Source organism: Pipistrellus hanaki, assembly GCF_964339955.1.
Source record: "Pipistrellus hanaki genome assembly, chromosome: 4".
Lineage (NCBI taxonomy): Eukaryota > Metazoa > Chordata > Mammalia > Chiroptera > Vespertilionidae > Pipistrellus > Pipistrellus hanaki.
Genome location: NC_140506.1, coordinates 15,831,365 through 15,849,749, shown reverse-complemented (window position 1 = coordinate 15,849,749; position 18,385 = coordinate 15,831,365). Strand labels below are relative to the sequence as shown.

General features: G+C 34.4%; 1 protein-coding gene across 7 annotated transcripts in view; it reads left to right on the top strand.

The window, feature by feature from the left end:
- The window catches only part of CDH18 (cadherin 18), a 305,298-nt gene that overhangs the window by 134,049 nt on the left and 152,864 nt on the right, over positions 1 to 18,385 (top strand). For all 7 annotated transcript variants that reach the window (XM_084880780.1, XM_084880774.1, XM_084880777.1 and 4 more), the window contains one exon: positions 16,044 to 16,338. In XM_084880780.1, the coding sequence (XP_084736906.1) occupies positions 16,044 to 16,338 (295 nt within the window). The remainder of the gene's footprint in view (positions 1 to 16,043; positions 16,339 to 18,385) is intronic.

Below are 18,385 nucleotides of genomic sequence, written 5' to 3'. Positions count from 1 at the left end.
GCTTAGATAAAAATGTTTAAAAAATGATACTCAACTTTCTTTCTCATTAAACACTTGAAATTAAAGTTTTATTTTTATCATAATGTAATGATATAAATAAATTAACTGACAGAAATTTCACCAAATCTTTTGCAAGAATAAATTTTCTCTTTTTATCTCATCATCTCACTATGGCTTTCTTAAAAAGTGTATCCATATGTCTCCAAAGTAAACAAATTGCAACCTCAGCTGCAGTTGCTTGGTTACTTGTTTTAGCACCCAGAGTAGCAGGATATTTGAGGATTTGAAAATAACAGCTTCATTTTTTCCCACTGCTTACTCTATACTAGATTATAAGCAAAATGATAGGCACAGTCTTACAGGATTTTCTATGAGCGTTAGCTAATTATAGGCAATGAACAGTAGATATTAAGAGAGAGATTTGGATAGATTCCACAAACTGGTAAATATTAATGAGTGCTTTATCCAATTAAAATAATTACTACCTATCTGACAAAACTTCTGATATAATTATTTTATATTGGTTTTTAAAATATATATTTTTAAAATTCTTTGGACATTTGGCCAAGACCGGTTTGGCTCAATGGATGGAGCGTTGGCTTGGGGACTGAAGGGTCCTGGGTTCGATTCCGGTCAGGGGCATGTACCTTGGTTGCGGGCATATCCCCAGTAGGGGGTGTGCAGGAGGCAGTTGATTGATGTTTCTCTGTCATCGATGTTTCTAACTCTCTATCTCTCTCCCTTCCTCTCTGTACAAAATCAATAAAATATATTTAAAAAAAAATTCTTTGGACATTTGTTAGAGGAGGTATATTTTGAATTGATTTATTTTTTGTCACCTATCATAAAGTTTTGTCTGTCATTCACTATTTCTCTTTCTCTTCTCTCTTTTCTCACTAGATTCTTCTTTAGGTCTCATGACAGACTTTTAACTTTCCTGCTTTGTTATATACTTCTAGAGGCCCGGTGCATGAAAATTCATGCACTGGAAGGGGGGGGTCCCTCAGCCCTGCCTGCCCCCTCTCACAGCCCAGAAGCCCTCAGGGGCACAAGGCAACCTGGCGATCAGGGGAAGGTGACACCCCATCACACCCATACTGCTGCCACTGCCAGCAGTGCAAGTCTCAACTGGCCCTGGGTTACCTGAACCTTGGGCCAGTCCTGGGAAGCGTTAGGGGGGGGAGGTGGGGAGGGCTGATGGGACTGGGAGACTCCAGAAGCAGGTGGGTGGAGCATACAAGATATTTTCTTAAATGTACAAAGTTTTTTATATAATTATTTTAATGCATAAAAATAATAGATCTATTGTGTCAATGATTTTGAAATTATTGTTCATTAAAAGTGATTTTATTTCAATTCTCTGACAATAATACATATTGAAATTTTATCTAGTATAATACCCAATGTGCAGTGTATGGTTAAGTGGCTAAGTGTCTGTGGATTGCAATGAAGGCATGGGGGAGTTAGAGTTCAAATATACGATATCAGGAGGATTGAGGAAGTTATTTTAGAATTGGCAGGAGCCTCTAGGATGCTATTTTCTTCTCTTCACCTTTTATTTTTCCATTTTTAAGTAGAGTTAAAGTCCCATATATTTAAGGAGGTTGATTATAGCTATATAGGTTGGACTATAACATATTACTTTCATTTTAATAGATTTGCCTTTAAAAATGTAGGTGAATCAGCACAGCTGGTGTGGCTCAGTGGTTGAGCATTGTCCTATGAACTAGGAGGTCATGGTTCGATCCCTGCTCAGGACTCATGGCCAGGTTGCGGGTTTGATCCCCAATGTGGGGTATGCAGGAGCCAGCTGATCAATGAACCTGTTATCATTGATGTTTCTCTCTCTCTCCCCCTCTTCCTTCCTCTCTAAAATCAATAAAACTATAATTTAAAATATGTATGTGAAGCTGTTGCTCTATTTTGATAAAATCAAAATTAACAAATGTGTGTAGCAATATGGGGACTGCAAAAAATATACTTAGTGTATATAATAAAGAAATCTGGCCTATTGACATTTTTATATCAGTGTCTACACACCAGGACCATCTTAATTTAGAAAGAATCGAAGGCTTTATTTTTAGCATTCTCTATTGACTTTTTTTCCTTTTGCTTTTCTTAATTGATTATTTAATCTAATACAGTCTTAAAAGTGGACCATGGAGAAAAAGCAAAAGCCTAAAGACTTTTTTCTTATCATTTTGTTGTGGTAATTACTTAAAAAATAAAAGAATGCTATTTTGACTATTTATGAAAGCTGTAAATTTTTCTCTTCTAAAGAGACTGACTGATAGGAAATTTATGTCATTCTAGTTCTTAATGTTTATAAAAGCAGTGCTCTCATATTAATGTGCTAAGTATTTTGCACTGATCTTTAAAATATAAAAAAAATAAATTAAGTAAAGTTAAGGAATTCATTCATTATGGCTGAGTTCCTAAACTTTACTGAAAATCACAGTATAAATGTCAGGATTATGTTAGTTGTGGCATGTTAGGATATAGTAAGTATAAATGCACTTTATTTGTTTTTTATTTCACAAGTAATGAATGTATTCATTGTAAGAATATTGAAAAATGCAGAAAAAATAAAGGAGAATTTAAAACTCATTATCTGTAGTATATTTCAAAAACATTTTAATAACATTCTAAGCCATAGAGTTTTCTCTCCATGTATATTTACATTGAACAATAGGATAATGCCCACCCAAATAATTAGCTTTAAAAACTTGTATAATTATCTTTTAATTACTAAATATATTGATACAATAGCATTCTCATTTGCTAGACATTTCATTTTAAAATAATACATAATTTGTCTAATTATTTATCTAATATTTAACATTTTATTTGTTTTCAATGACTTATTTTTATATAGAATAATGCAATAAATTTTATCATACACCCAACATTGCAATCCAACTTTGATTTTATTTTAATTTTGCATTTGATACTTTTAAAATATCAATAATTTATTATGACCCGAGACAGGTGTCAATGACTTTAATTAGTGCAGATTGAAAACTCAGGTCTCCTACACATGAGCTGGTACTACCGTATTTCCCTGAAAATAAGACATCCTCCGAAAATAAGATCTAGCGCATGGAAAGATAAGACATCCCTTGAAAATAAGACCTAGTGCAACTTTGGGAGAAAAAATTAATATAAGACACTGTCTTATTCTCGGGGACACAGGGTAGCTATATAACCTTCGGCAATGTATTTAATAATTTGTCATCAGAAGTGTAGTTAGCGCTCTTTTTGAAATTAATGAAGTAAAAGAAAGAGTGGTAAGAATGAATCTGGTGTGGTGGAAGGACAATGCCTGGGGCAGTTGAAACTGTTGATAAGACACAGTGTAGAAACCTAAGACATAAGTTATACAACAGACTGGGAGGTTCCAGTTAGTTCAAGAACCCATTGTAAAATCTAAAGCGAAGGGGGCATTTAGAAATATATATGATTATTTTCAAATGACAAGAAGAGATAAGTGCATGGAGGCAAATATGCTTTTGCTCAACAATTTTGTAAATAATTTTGTAAAATTAAAATCACTGGCTCAAGAACTGTGCATAGTATGCAGTATAACAAATTAGCATTTATCTATGATGTATATAAATCTTTATTTTCCTTTTAGTTTTTTAATATTAAACATCACAGTATTTTATTCACTATTAATGTTAAATACATGGTTAATATTGAATAGTTCTCATACATTGAAAAATATAGATCAATGAATTTTTATGGATGTTTATATCTTAGTAACCACCCCTTGACCAAGGTGTAGAGATGCATTATTCAATACTATAGCAAGTTTCTTCTGAATATTTGAAGTGTTGCTAGTTCAGATTGAGATTTTCTGTAGTATGTAAAATAAAGGAGCATCAGGGCTGGCTCAGTTGATTGGATCCTTGTCCCATAAAACAAAAAAGGTTGTGTGTTTCATCCCTGGTCTGGGAGTGTACAAGAGGCAACTGATTAATGTTTCTCACATCAATGTTTCTTTCTCTATGTCTTCCTCTCTCTCTCTTTCTAAAATTAATAAAAACACATTCTTGGATGAGGATCAGTAAATAAATAATAAAAGGTGTATTAGATTTTAAAGACAAAATGAAATAAATAATGAACTCATTAATATTTTTAATGTTGATTATAAGAATAATAGTATTTTCACTCAGCATGATGTTCTCTAGTTCTATCCAGGTTGCTGCAAATAGGTTACGTTAACATATCATTAAAATTATGTTTACTTGCTATTTTTAAAATATTTTGAATGCAGCTGGTGGAAAATTTTAAATTGCATATGTGACTTGGATGATGTTTCAGTTGGCCAGCACTGATAGAGATCACTGCTAACTTCCCAGGTAGTATTTGAATTTTTATTGCACATCTATTTGGGCTCATCTGAATTCACCTGTCAGATCATTGAAAGATAAATTATTGGCTTCCAGAGAATGAAAACAACCTTTTTAGATATTTCCTACTTATATCTGTACTATGAATTTTGTTATATTATACCTTCTTAATTTTGCATCCTGTTAAGTTTAGTTTTTGTGCAGATTTTCTCCAATTAAACACATTATCTTTAGAAAACACAGCCTGTGCCTTTTTTTAAAACATAAATTTGCTCAAAACAATGTAGAATATTATGCACATGGTACATAATTAAAATGTATTAATGACTGCTGAGTGAATAAATAAATGAAATGTTGAAGTACAAAACTTAGAAATACAATGTTTTTACACATGTATAAAGTGAAGAAAATAATGGCTGCCTGTATGATTTACATATATATATATATATATATATATATATATATATATATATATAGGACTCAGTATTGTGTCTGACAAAGAGTATGTATTCGATAAATAGCGCAGAGCATTTTAATGTTAGAATCATATAATTTAAATTGCATGAAAAGCATATTACTGCAAGGTACTCTTTTTTATTGTTTTTTCCTTTATTGATTAAGGTATTACATATGTGTCCTTAAACCCCACCCCCTTGTGCCCTCACTCCCCCTAGTGTCTGTGTCCATTGGTTATGCTTATATGCATGTCCTTTGGTTGATCTCTCCCCCTCCCCCCCTTACCTTCCCTGTGAGGTTTGACAGTCTGATCGATGCTTCTCTGTCTCTGGATCTGTTTTTGCTCATCAGCTTATGCTCATTATATTCCACAAATGGGTAAATATTGTGATACTTATCTTTCTCTGACTGACTTATTTAGCTTAGCATTATGCTCTCCAGTTCCAACCATGCTGTTACAAAGAATAGGAATCCCTTCCTTTTTTTTTTTTACAACAGCATAGTATTCCATTGCGTAGATGTTCCACAATTTTCTAATCCACTCATCTGATGATGGGCACTTAAGCTGTTTCCAAATCTTAGTTATTGTAATTGTGCTGTTATATAGGGGTGCATATATCCTTTCTGAATGGTGTTTCTAGTTTCTTTGGATATATTCCTAGAGGTGGGATCACTGGGTCAAATGAAAATTCCATTTTTATTTTTTTGAGGAAAATCCATACAGTTCTCCACAGTGGCTGCACCAGTCTGCATTCTGAAACCCCTCTAGTAAGTGTTTCCTTGTCTTATAACTTTCAAGTGGGATGTCATTGTTTGTACTCAATGACATGTCATTACATTCCTGTGCCAAGGCGATCATGATACATGTGGATAGAGTACACAATTCATAGCGGGCTCTAACAAATGAAGCAACATGATCCCTAAGAACCTGTGAGAGTGGCAGGGAGAGGGGAGCGGCAATGACAGGATTGCCTGCAGCCCCACCTGGTGAATGAGCTTTCCTTGGCTGAACATCAGTTTGGCGTTGTCACCTAGGAATTCCTAGTTCCATGGTCGGCAAACTGCAGCTTGCGAGCCACAAGCGGCTATTTGGCCCCTTGAGTGTGGCTCTTCCACAAAATACCACGGCCTAGGAGAGTCTCTTTTGAACAAGTGGCATTAGAAGAAGTTTAAGTTTAAAAAATTTGTCTCTCAAAAGAAATTTCAATTGTTGTGCTGTTGATATTTGGCTCTGTTGACTAATGAGTTTGCCGACCACTGTCCTAGTTGAAAGGGTGTTAAGTTTGAATGTCAGAGCAACATCTCCCAGGTTACAGTGAGAGATGATTATTTAAAATCTAGTCATGTGTTTCTTTTTCCTTTACTCTTGCTGCTTTGGAAATTGAAAGCAACTTATATATTAATATGTACATGTATAAGTTTTATGAATGTTAATTTATGTCTTTCATGGTTTTATTATGTCTGATCCATTCTTTCCACGTCCATCACACTCTATAGAACTCATTCAGGGAGGTTAAGAGACTTATCTAAGTGTGCCTTATGAATAAATGGTAGGATCGGGATGTGAACAGAAGCCTGTCAGACTCAATGTCATGTTCTTTCCACTGCTGTATCCCGCCTTCCGGTTACAGATGGGCACACAGCAGATGAATTTATAATTCTCCAAAAGGGTTTTATCCACAAAAACTCTCCAAAGGGTTTTATCAGGATCTGTCCCTATTAATTAGGCAGAAGCAAAGTTAATGCAGCTTAGAGAAGCAAAGAACATTCGTTCAAATACATTTTGCATTTGTAAACCAGATGTCACATTTAAATGTCTTAGGCTACACAAAATTTTAAACCACTGTCAAGAACACAAAGGCATTTAGTGAAATTAAAATATTTAAATCAACAATTATTGATGTATTATTGCTATATGGGCAACACAACGTAAAAAATCCAGCCCTTCAAAAGCTGTCCTGCTACACTGAGAAAGGTCTGAAGGATTAGCCAGGTGGAGAGGGACATGTCCATGCAGAGCTTTTTTTTTTTTTTTTTTTGTTGCTTTACAAATTATTTATTCAATTTTTTTTTCTCTGCTCTTTTTATTTTATTTTTTTATTTTTTTTTATTTTTTTAAAAATATATTTTATTGATGCAGAGCTTTTTCAGAACTAGAATATGAATGATTTCCGTCATTAAGAATGAGGTTTGAACCCTGCAACACCTGTAAGTTAGGGATAATGTCATCCTCCTCATTTTACAGTGGAGGAAACCGAGTCCCAAGCAAGATAACAAAGTAGCTTATTCCAGTTCCCAGGACAAGGAAGCTTAGGATGCTCATGGGGATTCAGTAAACTGGCCACCAGATCTAGACTGTGGACTGCCATTCTGTAGTGTCACCCCCACTGTCTAGTGAAATAGCCTTGAGGACGTGGCTTTTTCCTTCATAAATCTGGATTTGCTTGGTCACGACCCACTAACTTAAGACTGTACCGCATGAAAATCCATTTTGTCCTCCCTCCGTGCCATGGGAAGGTGTGCTCTTTCATTTTCGCATTAATATGCCCCATGCCAATCTAATGTTTGAATTTAAAATAGATTTTAAAATCAGAATATATATTTCCTTCGCAGAGAAGAGTTTAAGTGATTTTAAACATGAGTAAGTATGTATTCTAGATGGAGATATAGCATCTTTATATGGCAACGCAGGATGCCTTAGATGGAGCAAAGAAATACAGAAAGTGGCAAAAGATTACAGATGTGCAAAAACAATGCTGCCCCTTGCTTTTCATTTCACATGAGGCATTGCCAGCATTCTTTTCTCCTCTGTTCCCGTCACATTTTCTCTTTCCACCTACAGTTCTCTCTGGACTTCATCTATGTTGAATGTTTAATTAGTATGGTAGAAACTGATGTTGAGAAAGAATAACCTATGGCAGATATCAAATCTTTAGCAATCATTCTTCATTATGTAATGCAGCTTATCTTAAAGTGATTTCAGTAAAACCATATTTTATATAAAAATATAAATAATGTAACAATTTTTGAATGTATCACATCAATCCTTTTGACACATAGAGAACTCTGATATTGCTTACACTATTTGTCTTTTTGTAACTTTGTCATTTATGGTGATCCTAATTAATTATTCAAGAAGGTTCTAGGGCATACATAAATATCTATTTTCTAATACCACCTTTAGAGTTAATGTACCTATCTTTTTGCTGTCATATATAAATTTTAAATATTTTTTAAATATATTTTTATTGATTTCAGAGGGAAGGAGAGGGAGAGAATCAGTGATTGGTTGTCTCCTGAGCTTCCCCCATTGGGAGAGGGGCCTGCAACCCAGGCATGTGCCCTTGACTGGACTCAAACCTGGGACCCTTCAGTCCAAAGGCTGATGCTTTGTCCCCCGAAAAGTTACATATATTTTTCTTATATGTAACTTTTAATAACATATTTATTTGTGAATTTCTTCTTCTAAAAGGCATTTTAAGTAACGATTTTCCCAATTTAATTTTAATAATTCAATAAGAAAAATACTCAGGAACCCGGCTTTGATCACTTGTAGCACATATTATCTGACAAGAAAGACACATTCCTTCAATCATGCCATAACAATTTCCACGATCAAACTTTTATCCAAGACCAGTAAACTGTGACTTGAGAGTATCTTTAAGATGTACTTTAATTTAGGAAACATTATTAACAATCTAAAAAAAAAATTACCATATAGAAATCATCAAGGAATGAGATTACAGTAAAGCTAGAAAATAAGTAAATGTTGCCTCCAGTGAATTTGCAGCTGGTGATGGAAAATCATTTTACTCTTCAGGGAAGTTATTGAAGCAGAAATGGAAGTCCAGGTGAACCAGACTGTGATGTTCTGCTGTTCAGTAAATTAGATAACCGAGGGAAAAACGTGTCTAGAAGCAGTGTAAAGGATTGCCAAGATAAAGTTGTTGTTGTTGTTGTGTGTGTGTGTGTGTGTGTGTGTGTTTAATTTTATTTAAACTCTTAAACTAATAAGATATATTTACATATTTAATCAGAGTAAAAATTAGCTTGTGCAAATGAGATACTCTATTTACAAGGAATGAGAAAATTATGTTAGGAAAAATATTGGCCTAAGAAGGATTCCTTGTTACTTTTTATTTAAAAGGAAATACATAGCTTTTCTTTTTATACAGTTAAGCTCAAGTCCTAATAGAGCGGGTGAATTTGGTTTCCGTAACTGTATCTAGTTAAATGATGAGCACCTTCTGTATTTATGAAAATGGAAGTGATACATGAAGATGTGGGTCACTTCAACAGATGGTTAAAAAATAGCAACTATAGTTATTTATTGAAAATTAGGCAGAAGATTGTTAATATTATTTTTTTTAACTGTCAGAAATTTGTAATCAGTTCCCTTCTCAGCTCATTTATCATCTTAACTTGTCATGTATAGAAGCTAATTTCTCTGACTCACCATTGTGAGTTAGTTTTGCATATGAAGTCAACTTGGGATGCAATTTCATATGAATACCCTGTTGTCTTTTCAAAACATATTAAAAAGTTTGTTTCTTCCTCCATCAAATTATCTTGGAACCTATTGAAAACCAATTCACAATGAAGACATGGGTTTATTTCTGATTTTTTTTTTTCTATTCCAGTAATCTTTACTGCAAAAGCACATGGTTTTGATTACTGTAGCTTTGTAGTAAGTTTTGAATCTGGAATATAAAGTCTCTCGAATTTGTTCTTTTTCATTGTTGTCTCCTGTTTCCTGTTTGCTTCTCCTGACTGGGATACATGTAGGCTGTAGCAGGGCAGGGTTCCCTGTATGCTTGCTCTTCAACATGTCCCGTAGTGAGCTCCATGATCGGCATATAGTAGGTGTTCCAAAAATATGTGTTAGATGAATAGACTCCTACAAGTGATTGTGGCGTAAAACAATAATTGTGGGATAAAACATGTGATTGTGGGATAAAACAACAAATTTTTTTTTCAGAGTAATTTCCCAAAGGGTAAAGCCATTCACACTTTCATCATCTTCCTTTCCTTTCCCCCTATATGCAATTACTGCTTTCTTATTTGGGGAAAAAGAGAGGCTAACATAAAGAGTAATGGCAGAGTTTTAATGGGAATGAAATCACAACCCACTTTAATATGTGGGCAATGATTTGAGACCTTATTTTTCTGGAATTGTAGTACTGTGTAGTACACTCTTGAGATTTTCTCTTCTTTTAAAATAGCTGCCAGAAGTACTGTATTGTCAATTAGGTCCTGATTGGAAGATGAGAACAGACATTATTTTTTCTAGAGAAGTAGAGGCCTGATGCATGACAATTCATGCAAGAATAGGCCTTCCTTCCCTGGCTGCAGACACTGGCTTCTCTCCAGCACCCAGGACCTGGGCTTTCGCTCTGGCTGCTGCCTTCTGCCATTGCTCAGGCTAGAGGTACCTTCCGCCTTCACTGTGGCCCTGCCACCCTCCTGTAGCTCCCTCCAACCCCACAGCCCTCTCATAGTAAGTGTCTCACCCTGCCACAGCTGTGCACACTTGCTGCCCAGGGGCCCAGGGTGTCCGGGGCAGGGCAGAATGCCTGCATCATTGCCATGGCAATGACACAAACTTCCCAGCCTGGCCACCACCATCTTTGTCATGTCAGTTTTCATATCCCCATCTTATTGGCTGTGGGCGCTGCATCTTTATTGTGGAGTGATGGTCAATTTGCATATTCTATCATTATTATATAAGATAGGTATTCTTGTTCCTTATTTATCTCACTCCAATTCCAAACAATTTCTCTTTTTTACAATTAGCAGTGGAATCCTCAACTATTGATTGACTCCTTCGATGTCCCAATATTTGGCACACTTGATAGAGTTCTCTAAAGTAAAGCTGATGGGTATGGAATTATGAAATTTTCAAATTTGAAAGATATTTTACAATTTTTCATCTTACATCATTACAGGCCCAAGCTAAGATCATCCACACCTTTGATTTCCCAATTACTATGTACACATGCAAAAAAGTTGGACAATGCAGCAAACTGATAGGGAAAAACAAAGATTCATTTCAAATATGGTGTAGGAGGAGAGCTCTGTCCTAGATTACCAGAAAAACAAGTGAGTCCTAGAGAAAATAAAGTCTGAAACATCCTTGGAGGTAAACAACAAAGCTGAAGCTGTTCAACTTTGGCATATGGTGAGAAGGCAGGGTTCTTTGTAAAGAATGGGAAAATAGAAATCTGCAGGAAAATAGGAAGCCCAAATAGCGATGGTTGACTCCATAATAGGCATAAGTCTACGGGAGCTAAGCAAGGCTGTTGAAAACAGGACATTTTGTAGATATTACTCATTTTTAGGGCTGTCATGAGTAGAAGCCAACTCAATGGCATGGAAGAGATACACACATGTTAATATCCCCAATCTGGGATTCAGGGGATATCAAACAGGTAATACCTTTTGCTCCCTTTTCTCTCCTCCTCTTCATTTACAAGATTCTCTAAGAATTCTCATAAAGAAGTTAAAAGCTAAGAACTGAAATTCAACAATGCCATTGCCTATCTGTGAAAACCTCTGATGTTTCTAGTGAAATAATTGCATTATTTATTTTCTTACTTTTATATATTTTCCTAACGTTTTAATTGTTAGCATTAGTTTTGTGGCTGAACAAAGTGCCTTAAGGACACCATACAATTTTACATATTAATTGATGCAAATTTAAAACTGATGGTTATGTATTTTTTTCTTTTAAGCAGCAAGTGTCTGATGTATTAGTGACCAAGTGACTGTTATTACTTATGGCTTTTTATTTTCCTTCACATCAATCACTCATTAATAATAGTTCAAATGAGTTTAATCCATATGGTTATGGTTTAACTACAATATTTAACTTTATGGAATGAAGATCAGATGCATTTTAATGATACCATCTTACGATCATTCTTGTCACCTTGCATCAGTTGTCTTTTATGTATTGAAGAAAATTAGGTAATAGTGGGATTACTATATAATATTTCTGAATTTATTTCTGGCTTCAAACTGGAATATGGTAAACATAAGTTCCTGCTCAAAAATGTACATAAATTATGTAGTCCAAAGTACAATTTTAAGTCAGTGACCTATATTTTTAACATTTCTTGAAATCCTAGTTAAAAGCAACTACTATCATCTTCTTAAACTTTTAAAGTTATTGTACCCCAAAAGGACAGAATATTATCTGGGTTGGAAATTCTTCATTAGACTAAAAGCTATAAATTTTTAGGTACTGTTCTTAACATGTCCAGGGTGAATAGTTTTCTAGGTAAGTTACATTAACTTTTTAAATGCCATACATTACTAGTTAATAGTCAGTGTATTAAAGCAATTCCAGAGAAAGATTCGGGTTGTTTTACTTGAGTGACTAAATTTTCTTTTTGTTTTCTTCACTCTTACTTTTTCTATTCTCCAAAGAGCAGCTCGTTAACCTTTATTAATATGTGATCAGATATACAAGGATTACCTATTCTTGGTTTAGAGCAGTATGACATCTGTCCTTCAGCACAAAAATATCATTCATGTTGCAAAATCTCGAGACTCTAAGAGTATATTCACACCACTGGGTACTATGATCAGATCCTGCTGCTGTTGTCTCGATAGCACTTCAAAATGGACTGCTAAAAAGGGATCATTATATATGACTAAAAATCAACTTTATATTTTCTCATAATTCAATATAAAAATAAGGAAAATCTCTCAAATAATATGTAGCTAGTTAGACTTCCAATGTAATATCTTACTGGTTAGTAAATCAGCACCCTGTGTGCATACAGAGTAATTCTACTTCTCATGCCTTCCTTCTAATCCCTTTCATTTGGTGACTCATGGCTGTCCAACTTAAAGATCTGTGTCTGATTATCCTTATTGCCTGATTACCTGTGTGTAAAAGCTTTCTCTCCATATTTTAAAATTTGTATCTGTACTATCGCAATTATTGCTCACTCAATGAATGAAAGAATAAAGGAATGAATTTATTCACCCACTTTTAGTCATAATTTCTTGCCTAATAATATCTAATATAAAACATGTGCTTTTCCAGGATCTTAAAATCCATTTATTAAGCCAACCAAGACAATATAGCCAGTGTTTTTCTCGGGCTTTACCTATGTTGCAGACTGTGTGTTGCAAAAAGAACTGAATATTAGAGAACAGGTATGGTAGAGACGAGGTAGTCTGAGAGTGCATCACTTTGTTGCTTCACAAATGGTTATTATAATAATTAATCGATTGTCTAGATGTTCCTGTGGTGGTTTCCCATTGGTGTTACATGAAACTAATTATTTCAAGATTTAACCAGACCAGCTGAGAGTTTAAATAATCCATTCATAAAATGACCATCTAAAAGTCATTTAACCAATTATATAAATACTTAAAATGAGTATTACCAATACCTAATATATTCCAAAAACATTTTGTAGTATTTTAATGTAGCTTTTGCTGTTATGCAACTATATCAATACTTTTAAATTATAATTCACATCTATTTTTAAATTAGACATAACTTCTGAAACATTTTGACCAAGTGATTTATTTATTCTAAAGACTTTATGGAAACAGATCCAAATCTTAAAGGCTAAAGTATACAAATTATTGGAATTTTCCTTTTATTAGAATTCTAATTTGTATTATAATTACTTACGAGATGTATATAAAGCATAGAGCATACAACACTTTTAATAGATACTTTAGATTGACAACTATTTATTTTAACTACTTCTGTTGCTGGCCAACATAGGTAAGCCCTTTGTCTTTTAAATATAAATATATTTTATTATATCAACTTTTAATCCGAAACTAAAACATATTATGTCAACTTCACTAAAAAGCATAGAAGAGCATACAAATATATCCTGAAGATAAGAGTCAATTGCAACCATTGTTATTTCTTTATGAAATTAGTTGATAAAAGGCATGCCACTTTTTCCCAAAAGCATGTATAATTACTTATGATTATTTTGCAAAGGCTTATAATTTACATATGTCATAACAACAGCTAATATAGCTATCTCATCTCTTATTTGACTTATTAACAAGAATGTTTCAGAAAGGTTCTAAAAGTATTTATTCAGTGAATTTGTTGCTGTATACTCTGCTATTTTCTCGTCAGAAACTTATGCAAAGTTAGAGAATATGAAAAAGGCTGCCTGTCGATCAAATGATTGATCTTTTCTTCTAGGTGCTAAAATGATGACAAGAGAAATAAAGAAACAAGTACATTTTTATACATGCACATAACTGTCTTCACACAACTCATTTTGCATTCTTCTCTTAGTAGTTAATTTACTAATGAAGTGTGAGTCTTTGAAAACTATGCTTCATATTTTGCTAATGTAGTTTTATTTTTTTATAAAAGTAGTTATGGAATTATTTTATTCAATCTTGCTGAGTGATTCTCATTAGAATTTTGTCCCTATGTATGTCTTATTTTCAAAAAAGAAATAAAATTATTCCTGATGTCCAATAATTTGTTTCAGTTGACTTCATTTTCCTAAAAAGTACTCCTTTCCTCATGCTGTATGGCCTTTTTTTTACATTCTGTCTTTTCTAAAAAGTCATCTAAAAGTTCAGAGACTTTAAAATAAACCTTAAGGTTTTCACTTTACTATGGCAAGAAACCAAAATGCTATGTGAACAGGTTATATTTTTCAATGTTCCCAAGTGTCAGAAATGAACAAAAGGTAAGTAGTGGAGGCTATATGACCAAAAAGGTTTCGTATAAAGGATAACTGTTGAGAGCTCTTGGGAGAAACAATTCTTTAAATATATGGTTGTGATTTGATAAAGTACTGAAACTATTACCAGCAAGAGTTGTAGCAGTGGCATTCCCTGAAATTTTTAACTGAGTTTTGATATTATGAGTTATAATATAATATTAAGTATGAACTATGCACAATTTAAAAGCTATTACTAATGTGTGAGTGACAAAAAGTAGGTTAAAATGGTCTTAATGTTATTTGTCATTCTTATTGAAAACCTCCTCTTGCCTGAAATATTACTTTTCTAATTAATATCTGCTCAAAGAATATTCTGTCATTTTAATTTTAATAAGTGAGGCTTAACTAGCATACCTCAATTAATTAAAAATTGGGGCCTGCTTATTGGTTAAATCTTTAATACTATTTAAATTTTCAGTGAATTTTTTATAACTTGGAAAGAAAGAAAACATTCTACCATGAAGTTTTTATCATTCAAATTGAATAACTTATCTAGAAAATACATTTAATTAAAAATGTTTGCCTGTGACAAACATGTATCTCTTATGGCAATTTTAATAATTTTAGTCTGAAATTTTCTATCATATTTTACCGCATTTTTAACTTTAAAATACAATGTCAGACAACTTAAAAAAAAACAACAACAACAACAAAAAAAAACTATTTTTCTATAAGTATGGAAACAGTATTCTTCCAAGGGATTTGATGGTCATTTATTTTCCCTATTCTATGTTGGTAGTAAAATATTGATTTGGTAGAATAACAGGAAGGGTTATTGTTTTTCTTTTGTAAGTATTACTAGAGGCCCTGTGCATGAAAATGTGTGCACTCTGGGGGTCCTTCAGCCCATCCTGAGCCCTCTCACAGTTGGGATCCCTTGGGGGATGTCCACCTGCTAACTTAGGCCCATTCCCCAGGGGATCAGGCCTAAGCTGGCAGTCAGATATCCCCCTGGAAGCCCAGAAGTCCTTGAGGAATGTCTGACTGACTGCTTAGGCCCTGCAGGAGCTGGCCTAAGCCATCAGTCAGACATTCTTAGCATTGCCACAGAGGCAGGAGAGGCTCCAACCACCGCTGCTGCACTTGCAGCTTGCAGCCCTCAGCTTGGATTGTGGCTGAGCAGAGCTCTCCCTGTGGGAGTGCAATGACCACTAGGGGGAAGCTACTGTGTTGAGTATCTGCCCCCAGGTGGTAAGTGCATGTCATAGCAACTGGTCATTCCAGGTCATTCTGCCATTAGGTCAATATGCATATTCTTTTATTATATAGGATTAATTTCTCTTAAATAAATAAGTAGATGTCTTTTACACATATTTGTAAAAATATCCATATTAATCACATGTGGAGCAAAATGTCAGAAAAATAAATGATTGTAGTAACTCACAAGACACTGTGGGAAAAATTCATAATCAAACTAAGTATTAAGTCATTGATAGACAGTTATCAGAGAATACAAGTAAGGTTGGAATATAATTGTATGTTAAATTATTCCATTTGTATTTTATAGCTGCACTCAAATTCTGACAAAGGTGATGGATCTGTCAAGTACATCCTTACTGGAGAAGGTGCTGGGACCATATTTATCATTGATGATACCACGGGTGACATCCACTCAACAAAAAGCCTGGACAGAGAGCAGAAGACCCACTATGTGCTCCATGCCCAGGCTATTGACAGACGGACAAACAAGCCTCTTGAACCGGAGTCCGAGTTCATCATCAAAGTGCAAGACATCAATGACAATGCTCCAAAGTTCACAGATGGACCATATATCGTTACCGTGCCTGAAATGTCAGATATGGGTAAGAAAATAATTTTATACTTTGACTTAATATATTTTGAGGATCCAAAAATATATTTTGAACACCTGTTTTAATGTGTGTGTGCATGTGTGTGTGTGCATGTATGCATGTAGAAATTTGAAGAAGTTCTAAAATATTTTAATACTTTCATGTAGCCTAAAGTATTAAGGAATATTGGTTCTAGTTATTATTCTATTTAGTAAAATTAAACTTCTGAGTATACTGTATGTGTAAGTAATGGTTTGATTTCAGGAAAACACTATCATAACTTGGAAAAAAAATAGCAATTCTCGATTAACTGACAGGTTTTCCTGGCCATGTCAATGTTTCTAGTATATTGTTAAGAAGATAGCAACACATTCAAAATGACAATTTCCATAGATAAGGAAAGACAATATAATTTCGTAAGTCTTTTGGTATGTCTGTTAAGCTTATAGTTTATGAACTAATTAAAATTGTATTAATAGTACAAAAAATAGCTACATGAATCAGTAAAACATCACACATACACTTAAATATTTATATAACTTATATATATTTTAAATATCAACAACCCTGTGAAGTATTTTGAATACCACTTTTAAAATGTATGAGTGAAATAAGCCAGTTAAAGAAAGACAAATATCACATGATTGTAATTAGTTGTTGAATATAATGAACAAAGCAAAATGACAAACAAAATAGGTCTAGAGATGGGATGCATGGAACAGAATAACAGATTTTAGTGTGAGTGTTTTGTGGGAGAGGACAGGAACGTATATGCATATATGCATAACTCACGGATAAAGACAATAGTATGGGGAAAGCCTGAAGTTGGTGAAGGGGGATAAAGGGAGAAGATAGGAGACATCTGTAGTGCTGTCAATAATAATAATAATGTACAAAATGGCATACAACACTTAAGTAACTTTCTAAATTCTCATGTCTAGAAATGGGCCAAAAAAAACAAAAATCAACTCCAGGTTCTTCTGAATGCAAAGCTTACCCAGCAGTTAATAAATTATAGTCTAGGTTTCCAGTCACCTGGTGATCTGCCAATTTCCCCACCACTCACAGATACCTGTGGTCCAGCTATTTTAATTTATCTTTATCTCATGTGATGAATTTCCCAAATTTAATTAAAATTCAGCTGTGGTAATAATAATGTTGACCATTCTTGAGACATAAAGCTTAGATTTAAAATATATTACTTGAATAAAGATTATTTTCGACATGCGTACATTAGAGGCATTGGAATATGAATGTATGGATGGTCGTGTGAAAGTGCAAGGAGAAACTCACTTTACTTTAGGCGCTTAAGAATAGGTGGTACATAGATTCTAATCCAAAATAATAAAAGCGTAATATGCTCATTAGTCCAGATGTCCTTCCAGATGACCTCCAGGATGAAGCCGGGGCTGTGGGGGAAGCCCAGGTCCCATTACCAGAGGAAAGCCAGTGCTGGCAGCCAGGGGAAGGAAGGCCTACTCTTGCACGAATTTTGTGCATCAGGCCTCTAGCTTCAGAAATAAAAAGCTAGCAATGCTATAGAACAGGACCAGCAAACAATGGCAGGGAGACGAAACCAGCCTGCTGTTTGTTTTTGTTAGTAATGTTTTGCTGGAACACAGTCATAGCCATTCATCTTTATTCTGCCTGCAGTAGCCTGGGTACTGCTGTGGCAGAGTTGAGTAGTTGCAGTCAAGACTAACTCACAAAGCCAGAAACACTTCCTGTGTTGTAAAAAACAGAAATGTTTGTCAAACTTTATTGTGAGGGCTTTTAGGAAATGAGGCCAGAGGGAATAATGAGAGGATGGTGTTGTAGTCCTGATCATAGACCTGGCATCTGCTGATTGAGGGCAGTCGGTGTTCTGTCAGCCTTGCTGAATAATGCATATACGCAGAAATATGGCATTTGTTACAAATAATAAGGTCATGCTTATTTCCTTTACACTGACACTCTGAGTGATCTAACTAATACTAGCCTTACCTTCTGTGTTACTAAGAGAACTCAGTTTTGTGCAGGGTGGCACCATGCAGAATCAAATGTTCACCTCCCATCACTT